General features: G+C 36.0%; 1 protein-coding gene across 1 annotated transcript in view; it reads right to left on the reverse strand.

Annotated features, from left to right (window-relative positions):
• The window catches only part of Chd8 (chromodomain helicase DNA binding protein 8), a 50,277-nt gene that overhangs the window by 15,168 nt on the left and 15,102 nt on the right, over nt 1-20,007 (reverse strand). Inside the window, 15 exon segments of the mRNA XM_047539446.1 lie at nt 89-268; nt 501-668; nt 1,152-1,347; nt 1,696-1,906; nt 3,837-4,092; nt 4,279-4,422; nt 5,501-5,677; nt 6,833-7,076; nt 7,449-7,570; nt 9,311-9,448; nt 12,273-12,356; nt 13,316-13,433; nt 13,947-14,002; nt 14,368-14,436; nt 14,519-14,701. Coding sequence (XP_047395402.1) covers nt 89-268; nt 501-668; nt 1,152-1,347; nt 1,696-1,906; nt 3,837-4,092; nt 4,279-4,422; nt 5,501-5,677; nt 6,833-7,076; nt 7,449-7,570; nt 9,311-9,448; nt 12,273-12,356; nt 13,316-13,433; nt 13,947-14,002; nt 14,368-14,436; nt 14,519-14,701 — 2,346 coding nt within the window.

Raw genomic sequence — 20,007 nt, forward strand, 5'->3', positions numbered from 1 at the left:
CAACAGCATTTAAAACAACATATTTAAATTCTGACAATTCCTTTCTCTATCTCCACTTTTCTACTATCTGACACAGACAAAAACATGCCTTGGCAAAGGTAGAACCTTTTCCTTCAGATTCAATGGTGATGGTTGTCGTTCGTCTTAATAAGATCTGGTCTATATCCTCTTCACAAAACTTGGAGCCCTCATCATCTTCCTCCATTATGGCTGCATATGCTCCTTTTCTTAAGAGATCTTCAATCTCCTTCTTGGAGAATTGCTGGATCTGCAAAAACCAAGAGAAAGATGAAAGTCTACCAAGAGAATATTATATAAACACACCATAATATTTTATTATGTTGTAATTAAAAAATAATATTTTATACAACTATTTATCAATTATAATAAAAACTTGTGAAAAACTGAAAATGCCAACAAGGGAGTCAATTTCTATGCAAAACAGCTTTTATCTCCATCGCTATGATTCACTACATATTTAGCTACAGACTATGACTTACTCCAGTAATGTTGCCATCCCGACCACTCATGGACTGCAGTACAGCCTTATCCAATCCCAACTTGAGGCTAGCCTTATCAAACATCTCCCTTTCATAAGAATTACGAGTGATGAGACGGTACACCTTCACAGCTTTGCTTTGCCCAATTCGATGACATCGTGCCTGGGCCTGGTTTTTTAAAAAATGAAAGGAAAGCAAAAAGGTAATATAAAATTGGGGGGAGGTATAAAAGACACATAATATCAACTCATAATTCGTTCACATTTATAAAGCACATTTACAAAGCATATTTATAAAGATCAACCCCAAACCAATTGTCAACTTCAAGATGAAACTACTGTCTCATCATTAAAGCCAGGGGTCAGCAAAAATATTTGCTTCTGTAAATAAAGTTTTATTAGAAAAGAGTCCTATCTGTTTAACAGTCTATGGCTGCATTTTTGATGCAGAGGTAGAGGTGAGTAGTTGCAAGTGAGACCATATAGTCCATGAAGTCTAGATTTACTATAGTTCCCTTTATAGGAAATTTGCTTACCCCTGACCTAACTGCCACTAAGTAAACAAACCTATAATTTCTGAAAGGTCTATGAGACACTGATCTTACTGAAAAACTCTTATACAGTTAGTTCCTAAGAAAATAACTTTCTTTACCTGTAGGTCATTTTGGGGATTCCAATCTGAATCAAAGATGATACAGGTATCTGCAGCTGTAAGATTAATACCAAGTCCACCTGCCCGAGTACACAGCAAGAAGACAAAGCGGTCTGAGTCAGGCTTGCTAAAGCGGTCAATAGCAGCTTGTCGGAGGTTGCCTCTAACTCGTCCATCTATACGTTCATATAAATACCTTATAAAGGCCACAGGAAAAAAAAATTAAGTGGCTAAGCAGAAAAAAACAAATAACAAGCAAGAATCAACAGCAACCTTTCCATATTGCTAGCTGGCCTAAAACCATGTAAGTTGAGAGTGAAAGCTCTAAATATTTCTCATATTACAAATGGTTAACTCTAAAGTCAGGCTCTCTTATTCTTGAAGCTTAGTCTTTTTTTGGAGGGGAGAGGGGGCAGTGCTGGGGATGGAACCCAGGGATTCATGCATGTTGGATAAGCATTCTACTACTGAGCTATACCCCCATCCCTCTTTGCAGTTTTATGAAGAAACAGTAACCACAAAGGTGGAATGACTCTTTTCTCACCTCCTCTGGATTAGATAATCCTCTAGAATATCTAGGCAGCGTACCATCTGGGAGAAGATCAGAACTTTATGGCCACCAGCTTTAAGCTTTGGAAGTAACTTGTCAATAAGAACTAATTTGCCAGCTGAACGAACCATGGCCTGCAGGTGGAAGTCATGAGGTATAATATGGCAAGCTTCCCGAAATTCTGTTAGGATTTTTTCTTCTGCACCTGCCAAAAGATGGGGGGGGAAAAAAAAAAAAAAAGATCAAACCTGATATCAAGACTCAGGAAAACACATTAAGGCTTAAGGCTTATTTAATTTGATGGTTTATTTAGTTGGGATAAGAATGCAAAATAAGGGTTGGGGTTGCAGCTCAGTGGTAGAGGGCTTGGCTAGCATGTGTGAGGCACTGGGTTCAATTCTCAGAGTTGCATATAAATACATAAAGGTCCATGAACAACTAAAAAATTTCAAAAACAAACAAAAGAAAGCAAAGTAAAAAGAAAAATAATCTGGCCAGATACAAAGATGAATGCCTGTAATCCCAGCAACTCGGGAGGCCAAGGCAGGATTGTGAGTTCGAAGCCAGCCTCAGCAACTCAGCAAGACCCTAAACAACTCAACAAGACCCTAAATAAAATATATAAAAGGGCTGGGGATATGGCTCATTCATTAGGTGACCCTGGATGTAAACCCTGGTACCAAAAAAGAAAATATAAAATTAAATTAAAATAAAGTTACACTTAATTAAAAAAAATAATAATAATCTGACTTGAGATCAATATTTGTTACACATGGAAGTTCAGCACCAAAAATTCCTAAATCATCTTCCATTGTGTTATATAAAACATTCCAAATAAGGCAGACCTTATTTGAGTAAACTGGGTAAAAAATATACCCAAGGACTAAGAGGGAACATGCAAACAACTATTGCCACCAAACAGGCACCCAAAAAACCCACAGAAAAATGGGTACTAGTAAGGACATTTCTTCAGAAAATAGAACAACCTGTTCTTATTCAAGAATTTTTTTTTCTTCTAACTAACATGTGCTTTATTAGATGAAAGGTTAAATTGTGGTATACTCATATAATGGAATATTGTTCAGTGATTAAAAGAAATGACCTATCCAGGTTGGGGATGTAGCTTAGTGGAAGGACACTTGCCCAGCAAGAGGAAGGCCCAGAGTTCAATCCCCAATGCTGTCAAAAAAGAGGAAGGAAGGAAGAAAGAAGAGTTTTCAAGCAAAAAAGACACAGAAGAACCTTAAATGCACATTGCTTAATTAAAGAAGTCAATCTAAAAAGGCATAATATTGTATGATTTCAACTACTGTATATGGCATTCTGAAAAAAACAAAACTATAGACACAGAAAGATTAGTGGTTGCCTGAGGTCAAGGAGGATGAGGCTTGAGGACAGAAGTTCAAGAAAAGCCTCAGCAACTTAATGAGATCCTGCCTCAAAATAAAAACAATTGGGATGTAGCTCAGTGGAAGAGCACTCTGGAATCCCAGTACTGCAAAATATAAGTATCGAAAATAAACTTTTTTCCAAGGTGGGGGGAAGAGGGGAAAAAAGGAGGAAGGAATATGTAGAGCACAGGGGTTAGGGCTAATACTATTCTGTGTGATACCATCATGGTGAATACATTATTCATTAAATTCTAAACAATAAATACTATTTAAATTTTGAAGATTACCCAGGACCAAGAGGATGGAAAAAAAACAGAGAAAGAAGTTCCACATGACAATCCATTTTTAAAAGGTCAACCCTTGCTGAGTATAGTGGCTCTTCTATAATCCCAGAGACTCAGGAGACTTAGGCAAGAGGATTGCAAGTCTGAGGCCAACCTCAGCAACTTAAAGAACAACTTTGTGAGACCCTGTCTCAAAATAAAAAGAACTGGGGACATAGCTCATGGCAAAGCACCCCTGAGCTCAATCCCCAATACCAACAAAATAAAACAAAACAAATTACAAAAAAAAAAAAAAAAAAAAAAAAAAAAAAAAAATCATACACATAAATTAATAATAAAAGGAGAACCTTTCCCTACCACTCAGTACCAACCCCTAAATTTGGCTGGATCAGTTAATGCAGTCAATGCATCCATTCCCCCTGAGGAATATCATCAAGAAAGGAAACAGCAATTCCCTTACCATTGATGAGATAGGGGTGATTGCAGCACTTGCGCAACTCCATCATTGTATTGAGTAGATTAGGCATGTTGGTATGACCTGCCCCTTTGGAAAGAAAGGAGAAATTCTTCTCCAGAATAGCCCGATAGTATTTCTTCTGAATGTTAGTGAGCTCTACTTCAATAATAGTTTCCTGTTTAGGAGCCAAGTTTTTTTCTACATCCTCTTTGAGTCTTCTCAGCATCATTGGCTTAAGAATGGCCTGTAGCTTTTGAACCTGTGGTTCGTTACAAAAAGAAAAGAATGAATGAGATGAGTAGATTCTCATGTAGAAACATGCAAAAATAAAATGTTTTCCACACTCTAAGGAAAGTCAATTTTGAACAATGTCATAAATGATGTGGGAAAGAATTCAGAAAGACACTTTTTAGGTCCTGGGTTCTTCATCAGACAGATTTCCTACCTGCTCCTCTGTCTTGAGATCCCCAAAGTCCTTGAGGAACTCTGATTCTGAAGGAAATTGTGAAGGTTCCAAGAAATGAAGTAAGCTGAACAGTTCCTCCACAGTATTTTGCAATGGTGTTCCTGTAAGCAGCACTTTGTGTTCCTAGAATTGGAGAAAATAGTGGTAAAATAAAAATTAAAACAAAAACCAAAAAATCCCCACAGGGGACTTACAGTGTTTTCCACCTATATAATCTGTAGCTTAAGTTCTTTATCTATAAAACAATGGCAATGGACCAATTACTGTGTTAATTTTTCTTTCACTTCTTTCCTCTTTTGATAACACAAAAGTATTTAAGAAATTATCTAAGGGCTGGGGAGATAGCTCAGTCGGTAGAGTGCTTGCCTTGCAAGCACAAGGCCCTGGGTTCGATCCCCAGCACTGCCAAAAAAAAAAAAAAAAAAAAAAAAGGAATTATCTGGCACTATTTAACATAATAAAACAACAACATAAAGGTTAAAATGATAAGCAAATAAACAGTAACTCAGACTGTTTTCCAATTTCAAATGCCTCAACGTTCAACCCTCCCATTCATTCTAAATTGCCCCCCTATATGCTAGATTAAGTATGGCCATTAATCCTTTGCAGTTCTTCCTAACTACCCCTTGAATCTAGGCTTGCCTTGTGACTGGCTTTAACAGAAAAACACAGCAGAAGTGATACTTTCTGAGTTTCAGAGCCTACCTCAAAAGCCTTGCAGCTTCTGCTTTTGTCCTTTTGGAACACTGTCCTGAGACTAACTTGTAAAGAAGCCCCATCTGGTCTACTGAAGAATGAAAGGCCAGATACCCCACTCAACAACGAGTATTAATTGCCTATTGCATTAATGACTGCAAGTAATACCATCAGAAGAACAGCTTAGCTAAATCCAGCCTAAGTAGCTGAGCTAGAGAATAAGGAAAAATATAGACTGTTTTAAGTTAGTAAGTTTCACAGCATTTTGTTATGTAGGAATAGGTAACTAGTATAGTTACCTACCAGTCCTCCTGGTTGTAAACCATTTCCAATTCTAAAATGTACAACTTTTACATGACTTTCAGGTTACCAATTCCAAAGGCCATACCCACCATTTAATCCAAGATTCGGATTCTTTTTTATTCTTTGCCAATTTAGGATTATTGCCATTCCACAGATAGAGTTAATTCCAGTTTGTGCCCACAAGTCAGTATAGAGAACTCACCAAATCCATGTGCTTGAGGCTATCAAGCAGCTTGCAATTACGGTTCTTCAGCCGATGGGCCTCATCAATGATGACACAACGCCATTCAATTTCACGAAGTTCAGGACAGTCTGACAAAATCATCTCAAAAGTAGTGATCAGGGCATCAAACTTGTATGCACCTGGGATGAGGCGCCCCTAAGCATGAAGGTAATGAAGTCAGAAAAGGTCTAAAACATACCTAAGGAGTTCCTCTGAATTACTTTTTATATTCAGGCAGGTTTAACAAAATACAAACCTTACCACCTCCCACTTAAATCACTGATTATATCTGATAACAGTGCCAAATCACTGAATGTAAAATATACTTATTCCTGAACATATTCAGTTTCTTGGGAAAATGACAGATCTCACTGAATAAAGCTGGAAATTTTTCTTTATTCAATAAAGAATAAATCCAAGAGTGACTAGCTCATGTATCTTTGCCCTAGATCTTTGTTGGTTAAAAATGAAATCTACAAACATTAGGCAATACTAAAATATATAGGACAAAAATAAAAATGGAAATAGGTAATATAGAACCTGTTAATAATGGTTACTGTCTAAAATTTGGTAGAAGTATCAAATTGTCCTAAAAAAATAGAGAGTTACAAAATGTGACTTGAGAAAATTTGGTTTGGTAGAAATAAGTCACAAAAGATAACTTAGTAGCACAATAAATTTGACATTGAAAAGATGGATGGCTCAAATTTTTGTTTTCAAATTTACATAGAAAAAGAACTGATTTGGGTGAAAATTTCGGTAGACTAAAAAAAGAAAGAAAAAAAAATGTTTAATTTAATCATCATAGAGATCAAGGAATTTAAGTGCCTACATGAATTTCACTCTGAAAAATACTTTAAACTCAGCAATGCTGGTAAAAAAAAAAAAAAAAATTGTGTTGGGGATTGAACCCAGGGATACTTCTACTACCATGCTACATCCTTTGCCCTTTCAATATTTTATTTTGAGATAAAGTTTTGCAATGTTGCTTATCAGGGACTCAGTAAGTTGCTCAGGCTGGTCTTAAACTTGTGATCCTCCCACCTCAGCCTCCCAAACTGCTGGGATTATAAGGCATGTGCCATCATCCTAGCTAAAATTCTATTTAAAATTTATAAATTCATAAAAGAGTCAGAACTTTCACTCAATCAAAATGTCGACTGGGCAGAAATGGCAGTCAAAACAATGTCCTACATACTGCTGCACAAAAATACCTTAAATCACAGAGAGCCTCAATGAATGAAAGCCCTAAAACACTAGCTACGGTGGCTGACTCTCTCTACCTTGGCATTCCCAAGACACACAACTCACCCGTGAATCTTTGCAGTACATTTCATATTGCTGAATCATCTGCCGGCTTGCCAGGCTGCCATGGTATACAATAGTGTTCATCTCAGTCCATGTATTGAATTCTCGCTCCCAGTTAGTAATTGTTGATAATGGAGCAATGACCAAGAATGGGCCATGGATGCCAACATTATATACCTCTTGCAAGAAGGCTATGGACTGAATAGTTTTGCCTAATCCCATTTCATCAGCCAGGATGCAGTTTTGCCTGGAGATTTACCAGGGGGGAAAGCAGCATGTCAAAATACTGTGTATGTGTGGGTCTATGTAATTTTTTATGGCATTGGGGATTGAACCCAGGGCACCTCTATCACCCCCAGGTGTACTGAAACAAGGCTCACTAAGTTGCCGAGGTTAGCTTCAAACTTGCAATCCTCCTGCTTCAGCCTCCTGAGTCATTGAGATTATAGGCATGTGCTACCATGCCCAGTTAAAAAATACCATTCTTTAGAAAAACATTTCTAGGAAGCAACTGTTTCTTTTTTTTTTGGAAAGAAACTGTTTCAATGGAAAATGAATTTTAAAAAAAAAAAAATCCCCAGACTAAACCTGTATTTTATGAATCCACTCTTTCCTTTACCTGTTATACCAATTAAAGAGCAGCCAATTGACCCCTTCCAACTGATATTCCCGTAACTGGTTTCTGTTTTTATATTCATGTGACAGTTCCAATTTCTTCCAAGCATTTGCCTGTGGACGATTCTAAAATAGAAAATTTGAATAAATAGAATGGAGACACTAACAAAATTAGGCAAAACATAATATATAACTCCAGTAGTTTAAGTAAACTCAAAAACATTATTGCTTGGATTCAAACCTGACTATATTTAAAATCATGGATTCTTAATGTTAGTTAAAAAAGAAGACAAATGGAAAGAAAAAAGAAAAAACTCACTGTTTACTTTTTTTTTGGTACTAGGGATTGAACCCAGAGTGCTTAACAACTGAGCCACATCCCCTGCCCTTTTTTATATTTTATTACAGACAGGTCTTGCTGAGTTGCTAAGTGCCTCACTAAATTGTTGGCACTCGCTTTGAACTAGAGATCCTCTTGACTAAGTCTCCTGAGCTGCTAGGATTACAGGTGTGTGCAACTGCACATGACCCACTGGACACTTTTTTAAAAAATTTTTAAAAATTTGTATAGTTGTAAATGGACACAATGCCTTTATTTATTTTATTTATTTATTTTTATGTGGTGCTAAGGATCAAACCTAGTGCCTCACATATGCGAGGCAAGTATTCTACTACTAAGCTACAGCCCCAGTTCCCAACTGGTCACTTTTGAAAGATGCTAGGGAACTACTTCATTATTTTAGAAATTGGGAAATAAAGGGAAAGAATATAAAGTATTTGTTTTTTCTATACAATCTCTATCTCAAGGAAACTAACAGTAGATGAAACCAACTTCTTTAATAGAAGATTCTGGTAAATAAATGAATAAAATAGAGAATTAAAATATCATTACTAAAAAATGCTTAAAGGGTGGATTCTATGAAATGACCATAAATGGCTGATAACATCACAAAATTCAACCTGATAGAAGTAAACACAACTGTCTATGAAGGAGATTCAGTGGGCTCCCTTCTCTATCTGATCAAACCTCTAGAACACTGATATCTAACAGAACTGTCCACAGTGTTAAAAAATGGGGCTAGTGGCTGCCATTTTGGAGAATACAGCTCTAAATCTAACTATTCATGTGAGATATCAGGGAAAGTTAGATTCCCAGCACCAGGAAAAAAAAAAAAAAAGGAGAGAGAACTATTAGGGACAGAGAACATATTGAGAGATACCAAGGGGAATAAAATCAGCAATCTTCAGACTGTGAAAAGCCCTACTGAACAAATCACCTAGTTTCTTCAAGAAAAACTTGTGAAGAAGGGAGAAAAGTTCTAAGGGGGAACTATAAGCAACTTGAGATATATTAAGTGATAGCAATATAGATCTTTACTTTCTTTTTTTCCTCATGGGTTGGGGAATGCTAGGGTCTCATGAATGCTTGACAATTGCTCTACCACTGAACTACATCCCCAGTGCAACATACAGATCTTACAATTCAATTCAAAGGCTTTAACAAAAATTAAGACAATCAGGGAAATGTATATAATTTGACTGAAATTAAGAAATGATTAATTTGGGGGTGAAATAATGGTATTATTTATCTTTTTGAAATAAACACTAAAATAATTTAAAATGAATTGAAGGAATCTGCAATTTGGTTTAAAATAACCAGGGAAACCAGGAAATGAATGTGTAGGGAAAGGCATGACCCAAGGCTGGCCATGTACTAGTAACTGTTAATTGAGTGAAGGGTAGGTACTATTAGTGCCATAATAGAAAACTCAAAAAACAAAAACTTCTGTAGGAAAAAATTAAATCCTTGTTGTACATAATAGACCTTTATAGATATATTTACCTTCTAATTTCAAATGTACTTACCACCCTTTTGAGTTCTGGATGCCTTGACTGGATCCGTTTAAATTCTCGAATCTTGCCTTCATCAACGTCTTCTTTTAACTCCCATGTACTATCCTCATAGGGCAGAGAGCACCACTTCACCAGGTAGTAAATTACAGGCTAGGAGGGAAGAAGCCAAAACTGTAATAAACCTGATTCTGTATTTTCTGTTGTGGTTAAAGGATAAGAATTTGACTATAAAATTAGATCAAAGTGTTGACACCTAAAAGGTGCTGAAAAATATCAGACTAAACAAATCAACCCTAGGGTTTCCTGCTGATGTACTATTCATGCCTTTGATCATTCTTCCAGGCAATTCTACAAAATCTGTTCATAAAAGCAAATTTCTAGGAACATTTTCTACAACACTAAGCACTAAAATGTTATGTTTATAGCCAACCAAAAGAGGGTAAAAAGGACTATTATTTTCCTATACTGTGTTGAAACTAAAAAGATAGGGTTCAATTCTATACTATTTTCCTCGCTCCATTTTTTTTTTTTTTTTTTTTTTTTACCAGGGATTGAACTCAGAAGCACTTGATCACTGAGCCACATTCCCAGCCCTATTTTGCATTTTATTTAGAGACAGTCTCACGAGTTGCTTACTGCCTCGATTTTGCTGAAGCTCGCTTTGAACTCTCAATCCTCCTGCCTCAGCCTCCCGAGCTGCTGGGATTACAGGCGTGCGTCACCGCGTCTGGCCATGGCATTGAATTTGATAAAATAGCTACTTTTAGAATCAGGAACAGGATAAACCTGTAGGAGGCATAATATCATACAGTTTTGGAACCCCTAAACCTCTGAGTACCAATGCACTTCAAGAGCACATTACGGTCATAAAGCAATTTACCTATGAACCCAGGAAGTTAGGAGTTAACTACAACAGGTATCATTGAAGAAAGGTAACACGAGTGAAGAGAAAGAGAAAATGCTGAAGCTCCAACTATGGCACTATTCCGTTGGCGTTCCATTGCTAAGAGCAAAATAGCTCTTATTTCCACTATTTAAGATGATCACTGCTTTTAAAAGTTCTTCCATTTTTTGGCCTATATAAAGCAAGAAGGATCAGATTAGGCCTAGTGTAATCAACAGGAATCTCTACCAATTCCTTAAAAGAACCAGCAATAGCTAGGCATGGTGGCACATGCTTGTAATCCTGGCAAACTTGGAAGGCTGAAGGTAGAAGTCAGCCTGAGCAACTTAGCTAGACCCTCAGCAACTTAGCAAGATCCTGTATCAAAATAAAAACTAGACAGGGCTGGGGGTGTAGCTAAGTGGTAGAGCGATCCTGGGTTCAATCCCAATACAGAGGGAAAAAAAGTGTGAAAATGCCTCCATATAGCCACAGATGAAAGAATACTCTAGAATTAATCCAGCTGCTCTTTCACCTTTTTCTTTACTGTAATGACTTGGGTCACTCTCTATGTAAAGCCATTTGCACAGATAACATATTTATAGCATTATAACTTAAGTTCCTAAGTACGTAATACTTATTATTCCCACTATTAGGTAATGTAAAATGGATGACAAGTTAAACTCACTTTAGAAAAAGGGAAAATGGATACACAGAATGTTATTTTCCAACATTGGGAGCATAAATTATATTATCAGGGTATCAAAACATTTTCATCTGTCATGCCAGTTGCAACACATTTCAAAGGGGCCAGACCAAAGGCTTTTGGAAGGGTAAGTATGCTGGTAGAGAGCGAAAGACTTTCAGAGCTGGGAAGGCTGAGATCCTGAAAATAATGAGAAGAATTTAAGAGTAGCTAACCTACTGACTAGCCCATTCTCCAATCACCTCCCAGAAATGAAACACAATAACTCCCACCCCAACCCAAAATAATAATATATGTTACCTGAAGCATACTTATTAGGATTTAAAGACACTAAAATGTAACAGGCCCTGGACTTCTAAGATAATGACTAAGTGATCCTGAAATCTTAGAAAATAGGGTAAACTTTATGGAGGGAAGAATATGACTCAGAGGGTGTTTTAGAATAATAAATGGATACAAGTTACTTAAGAGTCAGCTCTGCTCATCACCCAGCATCAATATTATAACAAGGTTCTTTTTTTCTCTAGTAGTCCCTGTAACAGGAAGTAAAAATTTTGCTTATAAAATATGGGCCTGCAAAGCTAAACTATGGCTTGAAGTAAAAAGCAAGTGAAGAGTCCTAAGAAAATGGTGATTTGGAGCCTAAATATATGTGTTTTAGTAAATTTAAAAGAATGTTGAATTCATTGGTGGTTTAGATCCATATAACTCTATTTGGAATACAAAATAGGTGATTCGTGAATCTGTATCAGCAAGTTTTTAATCATATGTAAGATATGTTCCTCAATCTATGACACTATTATTGCAATGATTTTCCAATCAAACTACGCATGAAACCCTCTGAGATGCAATTTAAATATATTGGAGTTCCACCCTTGATTCACTTAATCTGAACTTGTGGGAGTGGAATCCTAAAATCTGTCTTAAAATACTGATACAAATGCAGCAGATCTGTTTTAACAACTAATGAAAACATTTAATAGTTCAGGAAAAAGTTAATTCTCAAAAACAAGATTAGGAGAAAGCCAGGAGCCCCTGTAAATATTTTTATATTCCTAAACTTAGGAATTTGCAAAGTATCCCTTGGGACCCCATCTCCAACTGAGCATCCCAAGTCTTCCATATAAAATCTGAGGGGAAATGAGACCAAAGTGAATGTCTCTTCAGCACTTATATCTCCCAGATATCTGACTCTGTGAGACTCTTTCCTTTTAGAAAGACTACTCCTTTACCTTCCCATTATCTTTTTAAGGATCCCACAGAAAATCTGAGAAATACCTTTTCAGTCTAAGGGATTTTCATCCACATCTGAAAGATAAAGGATTGACAAGCACACCAGCGGACATCTATAAGAGGCCTTCATGTTCCTCCACGCCCCAACTTACCTCACCATTATCCTTGTCAATACTGTGAGACTCATCCAATATCCTATCCACTTCTACATAGTCTGGATTGAAAGGTTCTTCATCCTAGATGAGTTATGAAATGAAACTATAAGACCCAAGAAATCACTGGACAGTAAACCCACTTCCTACACCTGTAGCAGACAATCCAACTTTAAAAATCTGTAATTCAATAGGAGTTCCCTCTTTTCACAATATCAAATCCTACAAAGTATTTCCTTACCTGGATCTGTACCTATCTTCTCACCTGCTATCAGAGAAAGTATTTCTTTTACCTAACAAGGGCTACTCTTTCCATATATGCTCTGGACTTACTTCCTTCTTAGGAATCTTTCTCTATCAAATCATTCATACAAATGTGCTCTACTATTTCACATCTTCAACTCTTTTGTGCTCTGCTTCATACTTAAATGTTCCCAAGAGTTTTAAACACAGCCCATCTCCATTCCTTCATTTCCTTTGCTTGTCTATCCATTCCACTATTCCTTCCATTTACATCATACAATTAAAAGTCAAAGCCATGAATAACCTCCAAATTTTCAAATATAAAGGACACACTTCTTTACTTCTCTTATTCCAGTGCTTAATCAGTAGTAACCCTGGCTCTGGGAAATTAAAAGCTTATTGCTCTCTGATACCATAGAAATCAGAAAGTTGAAAAACAAACTTTCTCTAAATGATACAGATTCTTAAATCTAAAGAGACCATCAATAGCTACAGATTGATATTAGAGGGAGAGTAGAGCAGAGATTATTTTATCATCCCTTTTGAAAACACGTTCCATGTATTGAGTAAGTCAATCAATCTCATAATATTGTACCCTAGGACAAATAAATAGACCATTTTAAACCTAAAAGTACAAAGCATGGGGTGATTAAGTAAGGAAAATAAGTGATCAAAGTTAAAACTTTATACCAATATATATAAACCAACTATAAATTATTTAATGGATTAGACAAGAGTGATAACACTAGTAATTTGTGCTTTTATGAAAGAAATGAGAGGTAATACCAATTCCTAATTACCTCATGGAAGAAGTGTCTCATCTGAGCCATTTTGGTTTTGAAGCGCTTTAGTTTTTGATGGATCCTCTTATCCTTTTCTAGTTGCGAGATAGTAGCCCATTCACAGTGTAGATAGGAGCTAAAGAAAACAGAAATAGTGAGTCATGGCTCAAGAAAGGGAAAAGTGCAGTCTAAGTCTTAGAGATTTGGGGATTAACCAACACTGGAATTGACAAATGTATGCTTAAAGGGGGGCGGGGTATCTTAAGGCAGTGCTTCTAAAACTTTAATTTGCAAATAAGTCATCTATCTGGTCTAGGGTGTGCAAAAATTAGCATCCAAAATCATGCTAATTCTGTTGGTCCAGGGGGCATACTCTGCAGAGCAAGCCTTAGGATTAGGCTAAGGTAGAGAGGATTATAAAGGATTTTATCAGAAACTACTCTTTCCTCACCTTCCTGCAAATAAGCACAATCATTTAAATTCCCAAATTTCTTACTCAATAGTCATTTCCCCATTAAAAATGGCAATTTGGGCTAAGATACTTTTACAAAAAAGAGACATGTTCCCACCCATGAAAATCTACACAAGGGACCTTTTTCCAGGACCCTGTGGAGTTTGAACTGATAAGATTTTTATAAAGATAACATACTAGTTCTTGTACTTGACAAAGAATTCTTCTGCTTCTGTATATTGTCCAGAGGGAAGCTGAGAAGAAAAAAAGAAATTATAATCACTAATACCTTGTTTGTCAAAGAAAGAACCTTTAATATTACCCACACATGGCAAACTTTTATCCTAATGTTCCCTAAATATATTATTGACTCAGGGATTCAGGAACTATTCTGATACTCCAAAGAGAGGTTTGCTAGTTAGGAAAAAATGTGTGTACCCGTTATACAAGAATCAGTGACAGCAAAGACAATAAGACAGTTCCTATCTTATATTCAACATTCCCCCATCATATCTCTCATAACTAGACTCTAGCAATATACTCCGTCATCCAAAGATGCTCATTAAATAAAACCTGCAAGTGCAGCAACATGGGCTGACATTAAAGATAGAAGCCTTACCTCCTTCTTTACAACTCGCATAGAAAGCACTTTGTCTACAATGGCTGCATCTTCTTCACTGGGATTCTCCTGCAGTAAAAGATGTAAACAGTCAACGAATGACTGACAGAGGAGGACAAACTTCCTCAAATAGCTTACATTTTCAGCTTACCACAAAAAACTGCATCGAAGGCAAAGTCTCGCCATCTGGTTCTTGCACAGGTTCAGGGAGGATAGGTTCAGGTTTTATTGGACCAGTTACATCCACCTCTTCTTCTTCTTCATCATCTGTGATCTTTATGTCAAGGTCTTCTGTATATTTTTTTCGTTTCACTTGGCGGTTTGAGCGTCTCTTCTGTAGAGAAAAAGAATAGTTAAAATAACTGCTTAGGTCTTCAAAGAGAGAAAAGGCAAAAAAGCATTTGCCTTTGCTCATTTCCTTAGCTTTTAATACAAAATTCCTATGAAAAATCAAACCAAAAGAAAACAACTTATTTGTCACACTATGATATTCTTTATCAATTTGCTGAACTGCTTTATCAAAGGCCCAAAACCCAGAGAGAAACGTATGCCCTACACATGAGAAGCTTTAGAAAATTCAAACAGGACATTTGTTTGGACTGGGAATTGAACTCTAGGGTATTTAATCACTAAGTCACATCCCCTTTGTTATTTTTTATTTTGAGGCTGGTCTCAAAAACACAATCCTCCTCCCTCAGTCTCATGAATCACTGAGACTACAGGCATGTGCCACACTGCCCGCATCAAACAGGACTTTTAAGCCACAGGGTGCAATATACTTCAAAATACAAACAACCCTTAAATGCAAAGGTACAAGAATATTGTGTTTCCATATTTTCTTTTTTGTGATACTCCTTAAGATTCACAGAATAAAATTTTTGTATTATTTAGCTGTTTACTTTTTAAATTATTTCTTAGAGAGATGTTTTCCTTATTAATTCATTTTACTGCTACCCTTTTTTTTTTGGGTGGGAGGTACTGGGGACCAAACAGAGGTGAATCCACCAAGTTACATCCCTAGCATTTTTCATTTTGACAGTCTCACTAAATTAGAGGCAGGCCTTGAACTTGGGATCCTCCTGCCTCGGCTTCCCAAGTCACTTTATTCTTTACAGTGTTTCAGTAAGACACTTTTAATATTTGTAGCCCATGTTAATAAATAAGGGAGGAAGGGGAGATAAAACTATTTATATTTCAATCATGATATAGCCCTGGAAAAATCCAAAAGAATCAAATGATATAACTACTGAAATTGAAAACATTTTCCTGATATAAAATCAGGTTTAGGGACTGGAGATATAGTTCAGTTGGTAGAATGCATAAGCACAAGGCCCTGGTTCAATCCCCAGCACACCCCCCCACCCCCCCGCCAAAAAAAATTAGCTTTAGAAAATCAATAGTCAGTGCTGGGTGTGGTAGTGCACACCTGTAATCCCAGCCACTCATGAGGCTGAGGCAGGAAGAAGGACTGCAGTTCAAAGCCAGCTCCAGCAACTTAGCAAGGCCTTATCTCAAAGTTAAAAAGAGTTGGGGATGTAGCTTGGTGGTTAAATAATGTCCCTGGGTTCAATCCCTAGTACAAAAAAAAAAAAAAAAAAAAAAAAAAAAAAAAAAAAAAGCATTTCTATATAAAGGTGATTAGAGAATATAATAAAATATCCTATTTATGAAAACACAAAGATTAATTATCTAAATGATTAGATTTAATAAGGCATATATAAAATTTATGTGAAATAAGCTTGAAAACAGTATTAGGACATAAAAGATAAACTGAAAAAATGGTAAAATACCTGTTTTTAAGTCTTAAGAAGAGTAAATTCAGATCAGCTTAACTTCCTTTTTTTCACAGTGCTGGGAATTAAACCCAGGACCTTGTGTTTGTGAGGCAAGCACCTCTACACCTAAGCTATATCCTCAGCTCCAAGAAGAGTAAATTCAAATAAGCCAAGCCCAAAAAACCAAAGGCCAAATGTTCTCTCTGATATGCAGATGCTAACACACAATAAGGAGGGGAGAAGGAAGAACAGAAGTACTTTGGGTTAGACAAAGGGGAATGACCAGAAGGCGGGGAGGTGGGACAGGAATAGGAAAGGCAATAGAATGAATCAGACATTGCTTTCCTATGTTCATAAATGAAAACGTATAATGTACAATCACAAGATTGGGAAGTTATATTCCATGTATGCATAACATGTCAAGATACATCCTACTGTCATGCATAACTAAAAAGAATTAAAAAATTAAATAAAAAGAAGTAAATTCTTTCTAACTTCATGAATTGGACAAAAAAAAAAATTGAGAACATTTTTAATTAGATAAACAGATTCTAAAATACAAACACATATAAACATCTAATAATAACCAGGAATAAAAGGAAAAAGTATAGTGGACCTTACCAGAAAAAACAATATAAAGTTATACTATGTAACAAAGTTTGATATATTCTAAGAGATAAAAAGGTCAAAGAAATAGTCCTCAACTATAGACTAGAAGAACACTTATATGGCTTTAGAAAAATCATAAAAATAATACTTCTAATAAGTGAAGAGGTAGATTCCTCTATAATTGGGATTGGAAATGGATAGCTATCCACGTAGAGAATGAAAGAAAATTCTAAAAGGATCAAAGAAAAGTGCAAAAGACATGAAATTTCTAAGAAGAAAATATGGAAAATTTTTTTTTATAATCCTGGGTTAGGAAGGGTCTTATAATATGTTGATCAACTTGACAATATGAAGAAATTTAACATTACTCGCATAATACAATCCATTGTAAGCAAAATTAAGACAAACAATAACCTAAGGAAAGACAGCATCTGATACATTTACTAAAGGAAGAGTTCTTTTGAATAACAAAGGTTAATAACACAAAAAGGGCAACTAGCATGAAAAGACAATTTCTAGAAAAAAAAATTCATTTTTAAACATTAAAAAATGCTTATACTTAAAATACTAAACAGGTTTTTCTTTTTTCACCTAATAGACTGGCAAAAATTGGAATGTTCTGATCAAAACATTTGAAACAAGGGCTGTGGATGTAGGTAGAGAGCTTGCCTTAGCATGTATGAGACCCTGGGCTCCATCCGCTCCACAAAGAAACAAAAAACAAACTGTATAACAAAAAGGAACTCAAACACCATTAATGGGTATGCAAACAGGCATAATCTCAATGGAGGAAAATTTTCTTTTTCCTTTTTTTTTTTTTGCAGTGCTAGGGATTGAACCCAGGCCTTGTGCTTGCCAGGCAAGTACTCTACCAACTGAGCTATATCCCCGGCCCTAATGGAGGAAACTCTGAAAATATTCTTTGACAAAGCAATTTCACTTCAAAGATACCATCCTACAGATAAATTTGCACGTGTGTAAAAATTTCTGTAGCACTAATTGTAAAACACCATAAAAAAACCTAAGTGACCATAAAAAAGACTACTGGTTAAACAAATTATGTTACAGGATAAAAATAGGTTTCTAGAGAAAGGATTACTAAAAAGAATGGAATTGACAATACAAAACAGTGAAGATGTTTAACAACTGAAATTCATTACTGCTGCAAGTGTAAAATAACACTTTAGAAAACTGGCATATTCTTACAATGTTTACTCTGGTCTATTAATTTCATTCCTAGGAATCTAGTAATGTGAAATTAAAACCTATGCCCACAAAATACTTACACTAACAATATTTATTCCAACTTTTGATTCATAAGAGACCCTAATTTGAAACAACCAAATATCCATCAACAGGAGAATGGACATAAAATTATGTTAAATTCATAATATTAAATATTGCTCAAGAAAAAAAGAACACGTATTGATAAATTCAACATGGATCAATCTCAAAAAAACACTGAAAGAATTGACACCTAGGAATATAGACTGCATGATTTCATTTACATGAAAAGTTAAAGAACAAGTGAAGTTAACTTCTTGTGACAGAGATCAGAATGGTGAAAGGAAGAAAGTACCTCAAATAAAAAGGAGAAAATCAAAACAAGGGTTGCCTGGGGAAAGAGGGATAGACCAGTTGGAAGATAATAAAAGGGAACATTTTGGAAATCTTTATCAAGATTTGGGTGTTTACTTAGATGTATACATTTGTCATAACTCACCAAATTATACAAATAAATATCTATGTATATTTCACTGTAGGTATGCTATGGTTTGAGTGTCCCAAAGAATTCATATGTTGAGATTTAATTCCCATTGTGAGGTATAAAGGAGGAGGAAACTTGCAAGACATAGTTCATCAAGAGGCCGAGGCAGGAGGATTACAAATTCAAAGTCAATCTGGGTAACTTAGTGAGACAATGTCTCAAAATAAAATTTAAAAAGAATTGGGGCTGGGGACATAGCTCAGTGGTTAAACATTTGCCTAGCATGTATGAGGCCCTTAGTTCCATCCCCAGCATTCCACTAAAAAAAGAAAAAATGGTGGGGCAGGACCAGTGAAGGACACGGCTCAACAGAAGATCATTTGCCTAGCAAGTGTTCATTCCCATTGTCTACTCCCTGAGTTCTATTCCCCGTATAGCGCCCCCTCCCTGGAAAGAGAGAGAGAGAGAGAGAGAGAGAGAGAGAGAGAGAGAGAGAGAGAGAGAGAGAGAGAGAAATGAACCTTAATCCAACCATGGTTTTACAGGTGCAGTCATTAGGAGGGATTAGAATTCAATAAAGTCATCAGGATGGAGCCCCCACAATTGAATATTGGTAGATTTATAAGAGAGGGAAAGAGACCTGAGGTGCAGCTCAGTGATAGACTGCTTACCTAGCATGTGTGATGTCCTGGGTTCAATTCACAGCACTGTCAAAAAAAAAAAAAAAAAAAAAAAAAGAAGGGGGGAAAAAAAAAAAGGAAAGACCAGATGGGAGAGAGACACATGAGCTGGCTGCCCCTTGCTATATGATGCCCTGCATTGCCTAGAAACTGCCAGCAAAAAATGTCATCACCTCCACTTTGGCCCTCCAGAACCATGAACAAAAATAAATCTCATTTTGCTAAAACTGGGCTATTAACAATAGAAAACTGACTAATACATTCTATCTCATTAAAAAAAAAAAAGACTGGTAGGACACATAAACTACAGATAATTATTCTGAAGAGTAGAATTAAAATAGACAATCTACTTTTTACCTTATACACTTCAGCATTGTTTGATTTTTAATTTTTAAATTTTTTTTCAGTGCTGGCGACTGAACCCAGGGCTTTGTGCTTGTGAGGCAAGCACTTTAATAACTGAGCTATATCCCTAGCCCCATTATTTGATTTTTATTACATTTATCATGTTGTATTTAAAAAAATTTTTTTTTAAACTTAAGAGACAATTTAAAAAGTTATTTGGATTTGCTTAAAAATAATCCAGAAGCAGGGCAGAACTGGGAATGAGAGAAAGGATTAATGATCATCTGTTGATAAGTAACGAAGTGAAAGAAGGGGAACATGGGACTTTAAATAATCCCCACTTTTGTGTATGTTTGAAAATTTTCATAAGAAAAAGAAGGGTGGGGAAAGGTGGGCTAGATCCATTTTCTTTAGATAGAGAAAAAATACCAAATGTATCCTTGAGTTTAAAAAAAAAAGTTGTACGGAAGAATAGGTATAAAATATTAGTATTAAGTGGAAGTAGAATGCTCATGAAGTAAAG

This window comes from Sciurus carolinensis, chromosome 2 (genome assembly GCF_902686445.1).
Source record: "Sciurus carolinensis chromosome 2, mSciCar1.2, whole genome shotgun sequence".
In the NCBI taxonomy this organism is placed as follows: domain Eukaryota; kingdom Metazoa; phylum Chordata; class Mammalia; order Rodentia; family Sciuridae; genus Sciurus; species Sciurus carolinensis.